The sequence below is a fragment of the Vidua macroura genome, chromosome 3, assembly GCF_024509145.1.
Source record: "Vidua macroura isolate BioBank_ID:100142 chromosome 3, ASM2450914v1, whole genome shotgun sequence".
NCBI lineage: Eukaryota > Metazoa > Chordata > Aves > Passeriformes > Viduidae > Vidua > Vidua macroura.
This window is the reverse complement of record NC_071573.1, coordinates 106,284,720-106,304,147: the sequence shown is the minus strand read 5'-3', so window position 1 is coordinate 106,304,147 and position 19,428 is coordinate 106,284,720. Positions and strand designations below refer to the sequence as shown.

The 19,428-nt window shown below is 38.8% G+C and overlaps 1 protein-coding gene across 1 annotated transcript in view; it reads left to right on the top strand.

The window, feature by feature from the left end:
* The first annotated feature begins 7,068 nt into the window (after positions 1–7,068).
* Positions 7,069–19,428, top strand: part of LOC128804968 (cysteine-rich venom protein LEI1-like) — a 76,843-nt gene continuing 64,483 nt past the window's right edge. The window contains 1 exon segment of the mRNA XM_053973316.1: positions 7,069–7,297. Coding sequence (XP_053829291.1) covers positions 7,069–7,297 — 229 coding nt within the window.

Genomic DNA, 19,428 nt, shown 5'->3' with positions numbered 1-19,428 from the left:
TGCAAAATCATTAGTACTTTTGGCAGCAGAAGGCTGGATCCTCAGATGGTGTAAATTGGAGGTAGCTGCAGTGAAGGCAACAGGGAGATGCTGATTGACACCATGGTTATCATTCCCACAGGAGCCAAGTCTGGAGCACCAGCAAAGGGTGGTGAGCCTGTATTAGAGCAGACATTAGAATGTTTGAGGCGAAGATGGAGATGAGAGATATAAGAGGGAGAGCAGAGCAGGGTGCAAACTTGTGGGGTCCTGGAGAAATCAGGCCTGTGGACAGGCAGGAGAAAATGGAGAGGAAGGGAAGGGAAGGACTGAGAAATCTGATCATCACAAAAGCCTACTAGAAATCTAAATGAAGGGACAGGAAAGACATGAGGGTATTGAAAGAGGAAATTTAATTTTTCAAGCTACTCAGAATTTAATAATGGGTGCTTGAAAGAGTATTGGGGAGCGATAAATCATTTTAAGCCTTCCAATAATCAATTACTGAATAGATCAGTTAATTTAACAAGGGTTAAAAGACCCTTTTTATATTTATTGCACCAATACAGTAACTTCTGGCAGTTCTGGTTTTATCCATAAAACTGAGTCAGAAAAAGCAGTCCAACAATTTCTCTGAACCTCCCAAGTGGGACAGAGAAGGGATGCAATTATTTAGATGCTGAAATCTTTGGTGGTGGGGGAATAATCATTGACCACACTGTTACTGAAGAATGTCTCATACCTACATAGTTGTATACATATTTATCTACAGAACAATGTGTGAAGCAGGACCATTGGACTATCCCATGCACTGGAACTCAATGAAAGTGGAATGAATCATGTCCTGGGTCTGTTTAAGCTCTCTGCGTTTTTCATGACAAAGGCTCATCCACAGCCAGGTGTTCATGAAATCTCCAGTTTCTGTACAACAGAACCACCACTGTTTGTTTCTGTTTCTTCAGGACAAATTACCTACTTGGTACTGATGCCTTGTGAAGGTTGACTTAGAACAGACACTAGACAGAGATAAAGAATAAAGTAGGTATTTATTAAGAGGCTTTAATAGTTCTATTTTGGGTAGCAAAACTCAAAATTGTTACAAAAATGGACAGCTGGAGGTCTCACACTTATAAATTTTGGTTAATTAGCATATTGGAGTTAATTGTCTAATTACAGCTTTAGTTTATGAAGTTTCATCTTTTTTTTCTTTCTTCAGTCTACTGTTGTTTATGCTCTTGGGCTTGAGACCTGGATCGGCTGTCTTTGGGCTCTTAGTTAGAGAAGGAATTGTTTTGTCTACTTATTCTGTGAAGAGAGCTTACTATCCCCTAATATGGAGCCTAGACTTACACACTCAAGCAGAACAGAATTTGAAAAACATAGAACCTGAGGCATCAGCACAATTCCCAGGAGAGTTAGATTAATTTATATTGTCCTTCATCATCTCTGTCCCTGTGCTTTGCTTCACACTTCATTGAGACTTCAGTAGCATAAGGGCTTTTCTTTCAAGACAGGGCTCTACAGCTTGCAGGGAACTGCAGTATCCCAAGACTGCTAAACTGTCCTTGACCAGTTGATTTGGTAGCCTTTTACTAGGACCTTGTAAAACATAACCCTTCACCCCAGTTAGTCATCTGGATTTTCTACCACGGTCTGTGGAGACAAATCTCTCCAGAAGGTGCTTCATCCTCCTGTTGATGTTCCTGTTATCCAGTGTGTCCCAGCCTCATCTATATTTACCTTGCAGTTAAAATCCTTGTTTTTCAGGGGGCAAAAGGGATTTTTTTCTTTTAAGAAGTAAACCTTTGTGTGTCACACACACATTTACTTCCCAGCCTACACAAGCCTGTCTTGGAATACCCAGTTCCCACTTTGAACTCTTCTTATTTACAAGCTGTAGTCTGTGTTCTCTAAACATCGTTCTGGATTTTCTACAAGTAAACTATTTCTGAAAATCAGACTATCAGTCCCTCTGTCCATCTGGCTCATTCATCTTCTTCCCAGCTTATTTTTTTGAGGTTCTTTTTGCTGTTATATCCCTGTGCTTTTCTCAGGGAAAAAAACAAGCCAAACTGCCTGCAGGTTAAATTGCCTGGAATACTTGGGTGAACAACAGGTCTGAGGACATGGAAAACATTTTTTGCTTAAAAATATCGAGCAAATGTCTGTGGGAAAAGTCTGGTGGTGTGACCATCTGTGTGTTGACATATGTTTGCTGTGTAAGGCTGAATCCAGCATTCAGTGCTTCAGTGGGAATCTCAAGTGCCCAGAGTGTGGAGGGCTCAGCCCTCTGTGCCTTGTACAGGCCTGAGTCACACAGCATGACCTAAACATCTGCACAGGTGGGACAGAAACTCCAGAGGACATGGAGTGAGTTCTGCTTGGAGCAATCAGTGATTCCTTTTAAAAAATAAGAGAAAAACTTCAACCAGGTAAAAAAATCTAAAACCACTGATTATCCTGTAAGACCAGTAATAAAAACTTTGCAATCTGAAGAGTGAAAAGTCTCATTTCGTCCATGAAAGAAGATTGCAGCTTCCTTCAGAACATTTCAAAGCATTGAAATACAGAGTCAACATTTCCTTTTCATTGAGCAACCACTTTAAATCAACTTGGCGTGTAATCCAACAGAATTTATGGGCTTGAGAGGGGCAGAAAAATGAAGGTTTTGCTTTAATGTGTCTGAGGAAAGTCATGGACTGTGTAGCTGCATCTTTGAAAGGCTTCACATCACCATTAAAACAAAAGGAGTTACTTAATTTTTCTTCATCTAATTACTGTTTTATGCTGCATTGTGGCATGAAAGTTTCCAAGTCATTGTGCCAGAATTAACATCTTTCTCACAGCCAGTTTTGCCTTAACAGTTTATAACAAAACAAAGTGGGCTTTGTGAAGGCCCAGGTTACCCTTAAAACACTGGATTTTGATGCAAGAAGCATCAAGAATGGTGTCTTTCACTCTAATGTGTGTCTTTGCCTGTCTGAGATTGGAATTACAATAGGTGAAACTGCACAGTGAAACCATTCATTAATGGGTCATGTATATTAAGCAATTTAATACAACCCTGGGGTGCCCAGCACAGGAAGGACAAGGACCTGTTGGGGCAAATCTAGAGGAGTCCACCCAGTAGATAGAGAGGTGGAGAACTTCTGCTATGCGGAAAGGCTGAGAGAATTGAGTCCTTCCAACCCAAACTATTCTATGATACCATGAGTTACTAAATTTCCTCTGCTTACTTGAAAGATATTTGCTCTGAACTCAAAAGAAAATAGCACTAAAAGAGAAAAAAACTAAGATGTTTTGGTCTGTGGTTTGTTGAGTGTTTTAAACTCCAATATGTGTTTTTAATTATCTGTGTTGAAACAATCATAGAGATATTCCTAATTGTAGCTTTCAGTTTTAATAAATAAAAGCCTTTTTTTGTCATGGCTTTTGCAAACACCATTTACCAAAGTATTTTATTAAAAATATGGGTGTGAAAAGTCATGGGAAGGAGGTTCAAAGGCAGGGGATGGGTGGGTGGAAGTCCTTTTTTGAAAAGCCAAAAATAATTTAAAAAATTTCACATTCCAGCTAGAAGTTTCCCAGAGAGTACGGTATTTTTCAGGATTGATCCAACTGCTCTAATGATCTGGTTTCTTTACCCAGTTCCAGGACATCTGACTGCCTATTTTCAATCTTAAATTTCTTCACTGGGGTTCCTCCTTGGGAATTCTGTTAAGACTGTAGAAGGTAAATCACACAGGAACCACAAATGCTCTGTGTAAAGGAAGCCCTGTGACATTTAAATTGCGTCATGGTCTCTTGAGTCATGGTGTCTTCCGCAAGTAAGGAGAAAGGGCATTGTTCTTCCCATTTTTTTTTTTTTTTTTTTTTCATCTAGGAGTTTGGAGTCATTAAATCTGGAATAATAAGGAAAAGGGAGCTCTGGATGTTGTTGGGGTATTTGTTTGGCTGTCACCTCACTGTGATCCATGGGACCAGATCAGGGATATTTTGGTGTTTGGAAGGGTATGGTCATTTCAAAAAGGCTTGACATTTTAGCCACATATTTCAGCATCCAACAACCTCTGGAAATTCCTAGTAAGGCATGTAATGAGAAAAAGGCATCATCCAAACACTACTGATTTCAGTATGTTAAATTTCATTATGTTAATTTCAGTTAAATGAATTCCTTTGTAGATGTCCTCATATCCCTGTCCTGGTCAAAGGGATTTACTGACTGAGCACAGAAGCATGGAGAATCTCATGGCAAGAATACACTTTTGAAAACTTGCTGATATGTTTTCTCAGAGGGAATTATGGGGAGATACAACTGTTTGGGAAGGGGGATGGTGGACATAAACTCTAAATTGTCATAGCTGATACTTTTGAAAATGTTATGTCCATCTGTTCTTTGGGCACCATATTTTTTCCCTGACATCACAAATTTTTTTTCAAAAAATTTGCATCAAAAAAGTGTTTTCTGCTGGTCTAGGCAATTTACTGTGCCAGAAGCTAATGAGACATGAATAAGGCCAGAAATGCAGATCCTTTCACTTCTTTAAACTTTCCACCTTATAGCTGTTTCTGATTTTTCTTTAGATATCAGCACAACTTTACTGTGCTGTCAAAGCTTGTATAGGATCACATGGCTAAACCCCAGAAAAAATCCCGTATTTCTTTCCTGTCTTTATTCTGGTCTAAATGGATGGCTCTGAGTCTGAAAAATAAACTCCTCTTTCCATAATAGCAAAAAAAAACCTTTTCTTCTTTCCCTTCCCATCTTGTAATGACATATTAAAGGAACAAACAAAATCCAAACCTACAAAACTCCTCATGACTAGCATCTACTTTTTGAAAGTTATTTAGTTATTTATTTGTTTAGTTGGTTTTTTGCATCATATATCCTCAATCACCAGCCAGACCATGGATTTCTCCCAACAAACAAGAAGAAATGTATTTAAACAGTCGATTTCCCTGCTCTGACACACTGCAGGAGAGTTCAGTGATTAGGGAGGGGCAGGAAAATGTGGTCAGATAAGACAGGGAAAAAGCAGGAATCCTTTTGGGGCAGCTGATGTTCATATCATTTGTGAAATCGGGATCGATGAACTAGTCCAAAAACAATTCCACCCAGAGTAGCTAAATTTACATGCTTGTGAAAAATATGCCAAATGCATTTTGGCGAGGAAAAAAAAATCTATATAAATGGGAGAATTGAAAAGGAAAATGCACTTGTCTTTTAGGTTAGCAGCATTACTAATTTTTTCCTACTAAAAATTTCTAGAAAGTCTAAATTTAGCATTTCAAGTATGAATGTATGAAACAAGCTCACATATTTGGCTACACATACTCATGCAAAACTCTAACAAGTCCATGGATGCGCATCCATTAATTTTATTTATTTATTGCTATTTAGCCTTACATTTGGAAAAAAATCATAAATTCACTAAGGTTGGAAAAGACTTCTAAGATCATCAAGTCCAACCTTCATATAAAGTGCATAAAACTATAAAAGCATTTTAGGACCAAAATAGTAAAGATTAATCTTCTCCTTGCCCTGGGACATGGGGAGGTGTTTTCTGTACTGAGAGCAGTTTTGCTATCAACAGGATGCAGTATTTCCATAAAAATAAATTAAAAACAAGTTCCTGTAGTGATGGGATAAACTCAGACCAGAACAGTTCCTTATTCTCCTGGTATCCATAGCTGCAATTCACAGAGTTTATGATAATGGTAAATTATATGAATTAAAATGGATAAAATAAATACTGGAAGTGTGGAAAGGCCTCTCAAAGTCATGACCTGATAATACCGATTAATTGTATTAAATTGTATTGTGTCACCCTGTTCTTTTGAGTTTTAAAGTTTTTCTAAAAGTTTTGTATGCCTTCTGATGTTTATATATTTCTATTGAATTTTCTCACACTGTTCATGTAAATAATTATTATTTTACTGTTCTTTTATTTTATTCTTCTTTGTGAGTGGAGAGAATTAATGGGCTGTTATTTTGACCAGTGTGGTTGGAGAATTGGCAATTTCACCCTCCAATCCACTGTCACTTTTGCTATTCTAGCAAATAGTGGAGTCAAAAAATAAAATCCTCTCTTTGAGTTCTTTTCTAAAATCCTCTCTTTGAGTTCTTTTCTTTCCCCTTTTACATCTAACATCCGTGTGTGAGTTATTTTGTGTCATAGTGTGACAGTATTGGAGTCAATTAAACACAGATTTCTGGATGTGCTGTACTGAACTGGTAGCTGTAGAACACTTGCACTGGCTTTTTTGTCTTCAAAATAACTTATCTTAGCAAAAGCTGTCTACATTCAAGAGTTTATATCAGGAATAATGTCTTTGATTTCACTGTAAGTAGTACACATGGAAAGAGGAAGCACAACTGAAGGCTTTTTATGATCTCACCCACATTATTAGGATCAGGCTTGAGTTTTCACTTTCCGCAGTGAGATGGTTGAACCCCAGCCTGGTAGGACTGTCAGCTGATTCCTGTGTATTCCCTATTCAATATTTGCCATTCAATATTCCCTGAAACTACTGGAAATTATATGGGGAAGACCAAACTTGTGCTAAATGTCAGGTTATCACCTTTGCTTTATACTGAAAGTGGAAACAAATCAACCACCTACTCCTCACTCAGAACAAGCCTGGGCAAGCGAAACCACAGAACCATGGAATCATGTAGGATGGAAGAGGCCTCTAAGGTCATCAGGTTCAACTGTTAAACTAGCACTGCCAAGGCCACCACTAAGCCACATCCACACACCTTTTAAATGCTTCCAGGGATGGTGATTCCACATCTTCCATGGGCACTCTGGGCTTAGCAACTCTTTTCATGAAGAATTTCTTTGTAATAATCACCTTAAGCTTCCCCTGGCACAACCTGGGGGCATTTCTTTTGTCCAACACCCACTTGGCTACAATCTCCTTTCAGGGAGTTGTAGAGAGCGAGAAGGTCCCCCCTGAGCCTCCTTTTCTCCAGGCTGAGCCCTCCCAGCTCCCTCAGCTGCTCCTCCTCAGACCTGTGCTCCAGACCCTTCCCCCACTCCATTCCCTTCCCAGGACACGCTCCAGCCCCTCAATGTCATTCTTTTCATGGGGAGCCCAGAATTAAACCCAGGATTCGCGGTGCAGCCTCCCCAGTGCCCAGCACATGGGGACAATCAAAAGGATGTTCTACAGCCACTGAAGAAGTGGTGTCAGCTCTCTGAGCTTGTGGCTGGCATCGCTGTGCTTTACGGAGCTACTGGAGTTTTCGCTGTAACAGCATTGCCACCTAGTGCTCCCGCTGTACAGTTCAGCCAGGGCCTGGGAAATGATGTGTGTTAGCCACCAAAACAAGTACAAAACAAGTTTGTCTAAAAGGGTTCTTATATTTTAAAGCAGTGGACAAGCTACAAGAAATACAGTGGGGTTTGGGGGTGATCCAGCTTGGTTAAAGTGTGTGTAAAGTGCTCCCAAGAGATGAGAAACTGATGCAATAACTGCACACTTCTGAAAAAAACCTGGAGTTCATCATATTGAAATCTGTCTGCTCTAAAGCTATAAATAAAACCCAAACTGCTCATCTAGATTCCTTCTGTAAATAGAGACAGAACAAAATACATACAACCTACATGGGAATTTATTTATAAAAATCTTGATTTATTAATAAATGTGATTATTGATGAGCATGTGTCTATCAATATTTATTGTAATAAATACAATAAATTTCCTCTCTGTGTTTTCATTCTCTCTGCTCATTGTCCAGGGAGCCACAGGGACTCTGACTGGATGCCTGACTTTTAGGTTGATAATTTTGGGTGAGGTGAGTGTAATTCTGCACTCAAAGTGTAGATTACAGCAAAGCTGGGAAAATAATCAGAATCTTTATAAGCATGTATTTAGACAGGCTAACACCTCTCCTGTACAACAGACTTTTAGTGAGAGTGGAGGAACACTCCACTTCTGAAATAAATCAAAGCTTGCTTATTTTTGTAGTGATGTGTGAGGTGTAGTTTCACACTGCCTTTTGAGGAATTTGGGGGTTTGAACATTTTAAATTGGATCCCAGTAACTATGCTACTATAAAGAGAGAAAGGATACCTGCAGGGGAGAGATAGGATTTTATTCCCAAAAGAAAACAACATAAGAACATCTATTCTAGAGAGTCTTGGGGACAAGGTTAAAAGTTTTGCTCACTGTAACTGTGTTGATTTGAGTTTTTGCCAAGTGAAATCACTGCCTTTTCTGCATATTTCCAGGTCCACTGCAGGAGGGAGATTCCTGTCAGGAATGATGTGGAGATGAGATTGAAACGGATTGGCTGCAGACTGTGATCTTGAATTGTTCCTACACAGAAAGATTTTAAAAGTCACTTAAATCAACTGTACCTTTTCATACAAGATCTAATTTTGGGCACTCTCACGTTTTCATAGACACATCTGGTGCTAAAAAAATAGGACATCACATCTTATTGTTTCACTGGTACTAAGCTGGGGACAACATTTTGGGGAATACCTCTACCACAAAATATAATCATCTTCGCCTTGTCTATGTTTTCTCATTGAACAATTATATTAATTGCAACACCATCATGGATATATTAAATAACTCTCTTGGACTGGATACCCTTACTGCTACCAGTTATCCTAATAAAAATACATACAGAACTGTGTTTCTTGCTTCTCTGAGGCAAGATGTGTCTGTACAATGATAGAAAACACAAGTCATTAGAGTTCTGGTTTGAAATCTCCTGTAAATGTTTTTCCATCAAAACCTCTAGGCAACTCGGATTTGGATGAATCCAAATGCAGCTCTATCTGCCAACATGAGATTTCAGGATTACTTTATTGGCAGTGCCCAAGTTACATGGGGACAGTTCAGATAGGAGCTGCCTGGCTCAATATTCCATAGAGACAAAAGTCCTGATATTTGTGATGCTTTACAGCGACATGCTCAGTATCCTACAGCTGTATCTGCAAACTTAAAGAGTTTAGCAAATCAGCAAATTTTCCTTCTGGGCCTTCTTGTTCTTGAACCAGAGAAGTATTCCTCTGTGCCTCAGCTGTCATCACATGCTTGACAGATTTTGGAATGGGATGTAACAAGGTGTCCAAAACCATCGGAGACAGATTTTGGTCCCTCACTGAAATATACAGTAAGCAGCAACTTGGTGTCTTTAGAAAGCATCATGTGCCTTGGAAAACTGGCAAGGGGAGCTTCCAGCTCCATACATGACTTTGTAGATACTTATAGAAGGAGTTTCTACTCCTTTTAATGCTTTTACAATGTGTTTTCCCTTCTTTTAAAAGTAAGAGATATAATTGCACAGACTAACCCCCGGTAAAATGTGACTTCTCTGAAATACCTCTGGTGTTCTAAAATTTATCGTTATAAGTATGATGCTTTTCTGATATTGGTTCTCTCTGTAATATGGAGGTGATCTTTATCATTATACCATAATCTCCATTTCTGTAAATAACAGATGAACAAAGCTCTGTTTTTCAGATGAGCACAGGAAATTCTGTGTTTAAAGCAAAACTGGAGCATTGAAGTACCTGGGATTCATTCTTTCCATCAAACTATGTAGGCCCTATCTCAACCAGTCTTTGACTTCCAGATTTGAATATTAAGGAAACGTTGGCATTCATCACTGCTAAATGAAGGGATTTATTTCTGAGACGTGGCAGGGAGTTGGAACTACACAATCTTTAGGGTCTCTTACAATCCAAACCGTTCTATAATTCTCTGATTCTCTAAATGATGGAAACATAACCAGATCAATCCACCTCGGAGCAGGTATTGCTGTAAATGACTTCCTGAAAAGTAAGGTAAGGATGAGCTCATCCAATTTATTTCCCAGTGTCATTCTGAGACTCAAAACCATATTTAAACCGTTTTCTGACCTCAGAGTTAAAAATTCCTTCATGTCAATATGCTCATTGTCCATGAACTTCAGTCACCTCAGTCCTTGTAGCACAAGGCTGTTCAGAAGGAAGAGGACAGGCACAATGACAGTGACCATTAACAATTGTGTCCCCATTTCATAGAATAGAATGACAAATCTGAATTAAACTGTTGCAGTTCTAGCCAAAAGTGGAAGTGCTAGAATACTGGTATATGGCAGGTCTTGCTAAACTAAGAAAGAAGACATGAAAATCTTAATCAGTGCAATTGTTATTGCAGTTCAAAATGTTGCCTTTTTATAGCAGATTCACTGAGAGTATTTTTATGCAGACACAAGATTTGCAGAAATGCCCTAACCATTAGCAAAAGGCTGAAGAAAATTCCAAATTGTCAGTGCCTTCACTCAAAATAGTTTCTTTATCACAGTCACCAAAAAAACAGATCACAGGACTTTCAGCAGTGAGGTCTCATGTGCAGAGGTGTGGTCTGTGGGGTACAAGAGATTTTGGTTATCCATCATTTCGGGTGTCATTGGAATCAGTTTACCACATAAAATGAGGTGTACTTCTCCACAGGGAAGAGCAGAAAGCAAACCCATTGGAATGAATTTTAAATTGATATTTTACTGAAGCTGGTAAACAGTAGGGTTCCTCCAAGATCCCTAATTCCCAAATTAAGAAGCACAACAGACTGTCATTATGCAAACCTGCTTAAATTCAAGTCCAAATGAGTAAGAGACTAAACAAAATAAAGCAAATCTTAGCTTTGACTGCAAATAACATATTTACAAATGTAATGTTGAAAAAGAAAAGCAAAATAAAAGTCATCTTGGATCAATAAGAACAAAACAAATTTTTTTTTTTTCCTTCTTGTTTTTAAATTTTTTAGGGAAAAAAATCTTGTTTGGGAGTTTAGGACTAGAAGACAAAATATTGCACATTGTAAGGCCAAGTGAAATGTGCTGATATTTAAGAACAAAAAAATCACTGTACTGGATCAGACCAATATCCTGTCTCCAGTAGAAGCCAAAAATTAATGTCTATGTACAATATTCCTTCAGAATTCTCTCCCAGATTGCAATAACTTACAGCTCAGGGCTTTCATGAGATTGAAATCCCGCTTTTTACATAACTCCATGAACTTCTTGTCTGTATGGGCAACACTTGAAATTATCAGAAGATTTAACCCTTGTAATATCTGATATCAGTGTCTGAAAAGAGAGAGTTCCATGGGCCGGCTGCCTGTTCTACGATGAGAGACTTTCTCTTAGCTTGTTTTAAATCTCTGATCTGCTCTTTCATTGCGTACACCTCACTATTGCACCAAGACCATGATCAGTGTAGTCTTTCTCCCATGTATCCATTTTTACTGAATTAAAAGAAAAACATTCCCAAACATATATAGTTTGCTGAAGAAGTGTGACTCGTTTCTTGCCATGAAATGAAAAAAAAGAAAATGTTTTCATCAAAACCATTCTTCTCTCCAGCTGCTGGAAGACACATAATACTGGGCACCCCTATGGCCACCATTGCTCTTATGTGTAGAGGGGAATATTTTTGAACAGAAAACCCCACTGTGATTACCCCCTCTCTTCCTACCTCTAACCGTCATGAAAAAATCAAACAAAAACATAAAACATGATCAAAGTTGGTTTGTTTTTTTTTTTTTTAAACCCCATCTCTGACATCATTTTATGGGCAATGATGCCAAAGTAGGGAAAAAACTTCCTCTGTGACTGAAGTCTTCCTACATATTTCCTCTGGCTTTGCCCAAGGTCTCTGATTTCTTTTCAAATGTCACTATTTTTATTGTTGTTACAATTGGTGTTGTATTTCCTATCTGAATCTCACTGGGGACATTGATCTCATTTCCGTAGCATTGATGTGCTTCCCAGCTCAGATTTGGTAGATGATGACATGCAAAAAATGATGGAAAATACTTCTTAAGAAATTTTTATCTCCCAGCCATTAAAAACCTGTGTGCCAGGTCACACACATGCACGCACACCCCTGAGAGCCCTAAATAAGATCTCTAAATTGCAGAACCATAGAATCACAGAATGGTTTGTGTTTGGAGACACCTTAAAGCTCATCCAGTTCCACCTCTGCCATGGGCAGGGACACCTTCCACTATCCCAGGTTGCTCCAAGCTCCATCCAGCCTGGCCTTGGACACTTCCTGGGATGGGGAAGCCTCAGCTTCTCTGGGCAACCTGTGCCAGGGCCTCAGCACCCTCACAGGGAAGAATTTCTTCCTAATATCTAATCTAAATCTCTCTTCTTTTAATTTGAAACCATTCCCCCTTGTCCTTGTCTTTTCTGAATCATACATTTTCCTTGTCCTTGTCCTTTCTCACATACATTTTCTCACCAATCTGCATTCAGATGTCAATGATTAGTTTGAGGTAAGAAGATGAGAACCTCCTGTGAGCATCAGTGTTGATCCTTGCTCATCTTGAAGAGTAAGGAATACTCAGAAAGAAATTAACTTCTTGGTTTGCAGATCTCTGCTGGATGGATACACACTTAATTTAGAAGGTGCTAATTAAGTTCTGTTGAACATTCTGGATAAAGTGAGACATTAATTCTGGACTTGCAGATTTTAGGAAGGCAAACCAACCTTTTTTTGGTCTGATTTCTAGCAGGTCCTGTCTCCCAGGACTTCTGAGGCTCCTGGCCCCTGTGTGGGCATGGTCTTTGGTGGTGCTACCTCACAGGTAGGAGCAGGGCAGTGGAGGAGGTGCAGAAGAGCAAACTCCCACCTGGCCATGGCTCACCTCTGTGTTCAGAACATCCTAAAGGCTCAGCCCCAGTGTTGACTAAAACCATCAGCAAGGAACTCTGTCATGTGAATTTACACAAAGCATATTTCTTGGGTCAGGCATGAAATCAAAATTCCTTTAAGGAAGATGAGACTTTAAACACTTGCTGTCGGGGAAAAAAAATAAGTCTCCAAAGGCCTTATCTCACACATGATACAGTCACAAACATCTGCTTCCGTTTCAGTTTTTCCTTCTGTTAAAAACTAAAGAGAGTGTTTCCAGATCCCTGGAGCAGCTGTCCCTTTTAAGCCATATTCACAGCAATATGACACACACTGTTGGCCTGTGGATGGGAAAATGCTGTATTTATCAATACAGACAGTTTTTATCTCTTATTTTTGGTCAATTGTAAGGTAAAGAAGCAGAATTCTGTTACCAGATCTTTTTCATACACTATTTTGAATTCTGAATTAGAAACTGGCAAGTGTATCTGGTGTATTTCAGGAGTCTCATCAATAGAAAATGTGAGATGCAAATTCAACTAAAGCCTGCAGTTTAATCCTCATTAAGGGATTTATTGGTGTCCACTTTATCAGAATAATGAGATAGAAAACAAGAGTCCTGAGGGAGGCCTTAATTAGGAGTTTTGGCAGGTCTGTTAAAATGAGTGTATGATGACTGATTGACGGGGTTTGCTATCACTGCATTTTCCTCCTAATATGCTTTTGCAAATATACCTTATATTCCTGTGCCTTAAAATGCATTTGGGGTCTAGTTCAAGTAGCTCTCCTCACTCTGTGGTTTTTCAAATCCTTCCTGCAAATACCTGCAGACCTTCAGTCCCCCTGCCCACTCAGACATTAGGACACAGGCTTTACTTGCAGGGCTCCTTACAAATTGTTATGTGTTGATGGCCAATGTGGGAGGCAGTTTGAATCTTACCAAACTGAAGAAAATCTAAGGCAAAAGCAGGAGGAAAAAAGTTCCTGCTTAGGATACACATATTCTATTCAAGAAGGGGCAAATCATTTATTCTTGTTATGCCACTGATCACTGCCTAGAATCGGGAACAGAATATTATTTGCTTGCTTGTTTTCTTATTATTGTTTCCTCTTTTAACCTTCCTCAGACAAAACCTTCTTTTTATTGTGTGTGCACAGACCTCAAACTCTCCAATGCTGATTGTGGCTATCAGCTGCTCCTGCAGCAAATCCTCACCACAGCACATTCCTGTTGGACTGCAGCACATCTTCCTTCTCTTCTTTCTCCACAGCTCAAGCACTACCTGGCATCAGACTTGGCTGCTACTTTGGCCAATTAAATGTTATTTCACGGACAGGTGGATTTCCAGAAGCTGAATGACTCTGCAGAGCTCTGATCCCAGAAGCAGGAAGGGTCTTCAATACCTCAGATAATCAGTGGGTCAGGAATGCCCCAGGCCTTCAGCTGCTGGAGTCTGGGGCAGGTACTGGAGACATACCTGCCTGTACCAGCCTTGTTCTGGCTTTCTCATGACTCTTTTACTACCCAGCAGCAGGCTTTCCAACTATATTTCCAGACTTTTGGTCTGACTATAAAAGTAGTAAATTAAATGTAACTTGTTATGATTATGCTAGCAATTATGTTTAATAACAATTTATTACTCTACTATAATTATATGGCTATAAAACTAGCCAGTGACTTCTCCCCAATCCAAGACAGAGCTCACATCCACACAGATCAGCTTTCTCACCCTCCACAACCAACAACTGCACTTGAATTTTCTACCAGCCATGATTCCTGAATGCAAACCCAGGATGCTCTGTGGTTGTTGCTGTTTGGAATGGGTCAAAAATGAGTCCAGGAATCATTCCAGCAATGAACAGTGCAATATTACCACAAGACAGTGCTTGGGGCTGGGGCTGGCTCTTCCTTAGGAGCACAGCTGAACTTGAAAACTTTCCTCATGAAACTTCTTTGAAATCCATGATTGCAACTGCCCCTCTTGCTGTACTGTAATCAAAGTGCTTCAGCAAAGTTGTTCATTTTTTTCTTTTACAACATAAAATTCATAAGAAAACTGAGAAAGCTTGAGCAACTGGTTGAAAATCTAGAAGATAAAATGGCTACTTAAGCATTTTTACTGTCACTAGACTAAAAATGATTGTTTCATTTCCTCTGTGTATGTATAGATACATATAGTACTTAGTACTTACTGTTGTGTATTGTTCTTGAAGTAAATTAAATGTGAGCAAAAAGTGAAAGAAGTTCACACAATATTTAATCTTTACTTTTAAAATGTGTAGGATTTTATTAAGTTCTACTCTTGACTTTTGGAATACTGTCATGTTTACAGTACCAATCATCTACAGAGAATTGTTTTCTGGAGAGGACAGAGGAACATGATTGGCATAATTTGACTACCATTGACCTAGGGGAAAGAGTGCCCTGACTTGGGAGAGGGTCTGTTGAAATATTTGCAATAAGAATGTAGAGAAAAGTAAGTTATTTCATTGCAGATGATTGGTATGGAACAGCCAAAGGGACCCTACCCAATACAGACACTTCCTTTATGGCAGAATTTTTAATAAAAACAGAGAGAGATGTTCAAAACTTTAAAACATTTTGTCTGGAGAGAAGCCTGCTGTTGTTGACTCATCTGTGGGTTGCTCAGGACCCAAAGGGACATCTGGAAGAGAGGAAAGTGATCCCACTGGGATCAGGTGACCAAGAGTTTATGCAACCACAGGCAAGGATTGGACCTTCTGCCTCCACCTCCTGTCAAGGATTTGCCATGTATAAAAATTTCCACCCATTAACTCTGTTATTCATAATGGAAATATTAAAAAAAAAAAAAAAAAAAAAAAAGGTAAAAATCCAGCAGTGATTTATTGCAGAGGTTTATTGGATAGTAGGAAAAAATTCTTCACAGAAACAGTGGTCAAGCATTGGAAGAGGCTGCCCAGGGCAGTGGTGGAATCACCATTCCCAGGGGAATTTGAAAGATGTGTAGATGGAGAGTTGGAGACGTGGTTTAGTGGTGGGCTTGGCTGGGGGAACCATTGGACCCAACGATTTTAGAGGTCTTTTCCAAACTTAATGATTCTGTGATTCCCAATTCACAGCAATAATTACCCCATGGCTGAAAAAAAACCCAAAAATATCAAAACCATATTATTTTCATTGGGTTTCTTGTTTTGGTTGGCTAAAATACTTCCGCAGAAATAATTCCTTTGTAAGATAACATAACTTGTCTCACTCTCTGGATAGGAGATGAGGAGTCCCAGTCCTGGCCAGACAAGAGCTACAGACCTGCTGGGAACAGGAAATATTGTGTTATCAGTCCCAATTTGCAAAGCAGTGCTTTGGATGAGGATGCTGCATAAGGCCTCTGGAAAGGCATCCTAAATGTTTTTATCCTGAAATGAAAAAATTTGAGATAGCAAACAAAGACAACAAGGTTGTCCCACTTTTCTGGCAAGGCTCTAGTTTGATAATTACAATTTCACCTTTGTATTTTCCCTGTGCTATTTTAATTGCAAAAGCTTACATGTGTGTCCCCCTTGAATTCATGGGGCATTGCTCAGTTGAGATTCACATTTGCCACACTGACTCCCAAAATAAAGCGATTTTTTTTGGCAGAGAAGAAGGAGGTGTACTAAGGTTCTTTAACTCTGAAATTCCATATACTGGAAAATGACTGGAAAATGCTGTGTCCACATGTGTCACCTTCAGGAAAAGATCTTTGGATGATCTGAGATCACAGGAAGGCTTTATGTCTTCTAAGACATTTATATCAGCTTAATCATTTGAAATGAATAACCATTTGAAATGGAGGTGTAGCTTTTATAGAAATACCCTGTTGCTTTGACGGGTAATATAAGTCTCTATTAAATTCCATTAAAATAATTTAGAATTCCATATGTTATTTTTCTTATTATTCATAGCTCTGAATGAAAAAATATATATGTTTTCCTAATGTAAACTTGCCTTACATTTAATTCTAGGCAGTGTCATGAACTTTTCTTTATGAGGCAGAAGATTCTGATGGTTCCTGATGTGGTTCTGTGCATGTGAAATAAAAATTCAAGGCTGTCACTGTTTAGCCTTAGAGATGCATTAAAGGAGGTGGAAGTCCTTAAGTTTTCCACCACGAGGGTTTCAGTGCTGGCAGTATCTTTCCACATGATTTTCAGTTTTCCAACATCCTTTTTTAATGTCTAGAGATCCGAACTCAATAAAGTATTGATCTCTCCAGTGATGAGCTTGGAGACAAATTCACTGCTATTCATTACTGACCCTATGTTACATATGTAAGAACATTATTAATTTTCACCCCTTATAATTTTTTTTGCTTGCAGATGATGAACCAAGTCTTCAAACACAGCTTTCCTGTTTAGAAATATGACTTTTCTTCTAGTATTATTATTTTTAGTATTATTTAATTAATGTTATTTAATTTTGCATCATTACTTACTATTTATTACATCTAATAAAACAGTGTTAATTAGAAACCAAACATTTTAAACATGTTGATGCTGAATAGGCATGTTTGACTAAATATTTCAAGTCACTGTATTTGCAACAGCCAAGTTATTTTACCTCTGAAAAATTCACAGAATTCTTTATGGTGTATCTTTTTTTCCCACTCAGGAACTTGCCGGAATAGTGGTTCTGCTTGCTTACAGATTTGAGGATTTATTGGTTTATTTGGTACTTCTGGGCATGCAGCAGGTAGTTAGTCGACTGTAACAGCTCCTGAATCCCAGCTGTGCCTACTAAGCACATTGAAACCTGAGAACATTGGATCTGCTGCAGACATTTATCCCAAAAATCCCTTATCAGAAATCCCTGTGCTACACTGCACCTCTGAAAAACACTGTTTGTAGCAGAAGAGTTTTTATTCAGACCAAACTAGTTTTCCTCTGCCCTACAAGCCACCTCTTGACATAAGCAGTTTCTCTCCCTCTTTAAGCATCCCCATTTGAGGGACAATATCGATAAGGTTATGGAAAATCAAGTGTGGAATCACCCAGACATTTCAGATTTCCTGGAGGGTTTCCAGCAATACTCTTCCTGTCTGAACCACGTTTGACTCCATGGTACCTGCACACCAAGCTGAGTCAGAGGGACTGGAGCTGCTGATGTTTTTTTATCTCTGAGAAAATACACTGTAGATGATTTCAGAATTGCCTCAGGGTCTTATTCGTGAGGTTTTAGTGTGCATCAGTTACAAGGGGAAAACAGCATTAACTAGAAACCAAACAGAAAATAACTAAACTGGGTCATTCCACAGCCAGTTATTAGAAGAGCTTTCTAATCTCTCAAAGGCTTTCCTATTTCTGTCCAGACACTGGTTTTATAAAGTGTCCCTTCGGAGAGACAACTTGCATCTTCATTTTCCACTCCTGTCTTTCACACTTGTGTGGAAACCTTTGTGGTCGTTTATCACCAGTTTGCAGCAAAACAAGCAGAACCTCTGAACCTGTCTCACACTAGAGTGCCATTAAGAAAAACAATTTTCCATTTAACTCAGTATTGTTCACATGTGAAGTTTATCTCTCCTAATGAGACATTGTTCTCCATGGGTATTTTTCCCCCCTATTTCATTATTACCGCTCCCTTTAGGCAGGTTTCCCTTGAGTTTTAATTATGAAAACAACACCTGTTTTCAATGCCACTGTTGGAGTTTTCATCTGCTCCAGAGAACGCATTTGCCTCTCTGTTATCTCCAATGTCTTCTACTCTCTGCATTGATTTCCCAGAAAATGCTTTATCGATTTTATCTTGACATTTCAGTGAATGCCTCATCTTCCTCATTCTTCCTGCTTCTGAATTTTAGAAAGAGCTACTTACCTTTGCTCTCTCTGGGCTCCCAGTTAGGGAATACTTGTGATTTACCATTTGGGTTTTAAACCCCTGTGTGATCAGACCTTTTGCTGCTGTGCCCTGTGCTTTTTGAACCTGCTCTCTGGGCCACGAGGGAAATGGAAGGATTTTTTTTTTTCTTGGTCTTTAGTCAATCCTTAAGACATATTGCAATATTTCTAACATTTGCTCTGCTTTTAAGCTTGACTTTATGAGTTGTTTTCATCCTTCACATTTATGTTGGTTTGGATTAAAGAGCCTGGTGTTGTGTCATGTTCAGTACATACATCTAATCATAAAATTATGCTGGTGTTGGCTTCAAAATCTTGGGCAAAATTTTTCTCCTAAATTATTCTGGCTATTTGAAGTGCTATGTTAGTCTTCTATTATACTGAAAATAATAAATAGTAGTGAATAATAAAGCAGTTATCACCTTCACTGTCTTCTGCCTTTAATTCATATGTAATCTTTCATCACTGCTGAGGGGCAAATAAGGCAAAAAGAATAATTTTCACTATGTATTCATAATAGCAATAATAATAAAGCAGTTCCCATCTAGCAATTTACACTGAAAGAACAAAGAAGGTTAGTTTTAGAACACTGCTAGGCTTATAAAATATTTCTCTAAGAAGCTGGACAGACCTCCGTACTAGAAAAAAAGACCTATACAGAAATTTCTGGATTTTCCTTAAAGAAATGGCAGCCACTGTGTCAGAGCCAAGCAATATCCTGACTCACAGATTTGGATAAAGCAAAGAACTGGATTAGGTTGATATCCCAAAACACAGCCATGTGTACAGGGAGTTTGGGATCTGTTTTGTCCAGCACTAACCTAAAGAGTAAGTGACTACTTTAAACCAGAGGTTCATCTTCCTCCTAGAGCTTATAAAGATAAATAATCAAAGTATCAAGACATTTGTTCTTAGAAAAGGATGGATCATCCCCAGATCCACTCTCTCA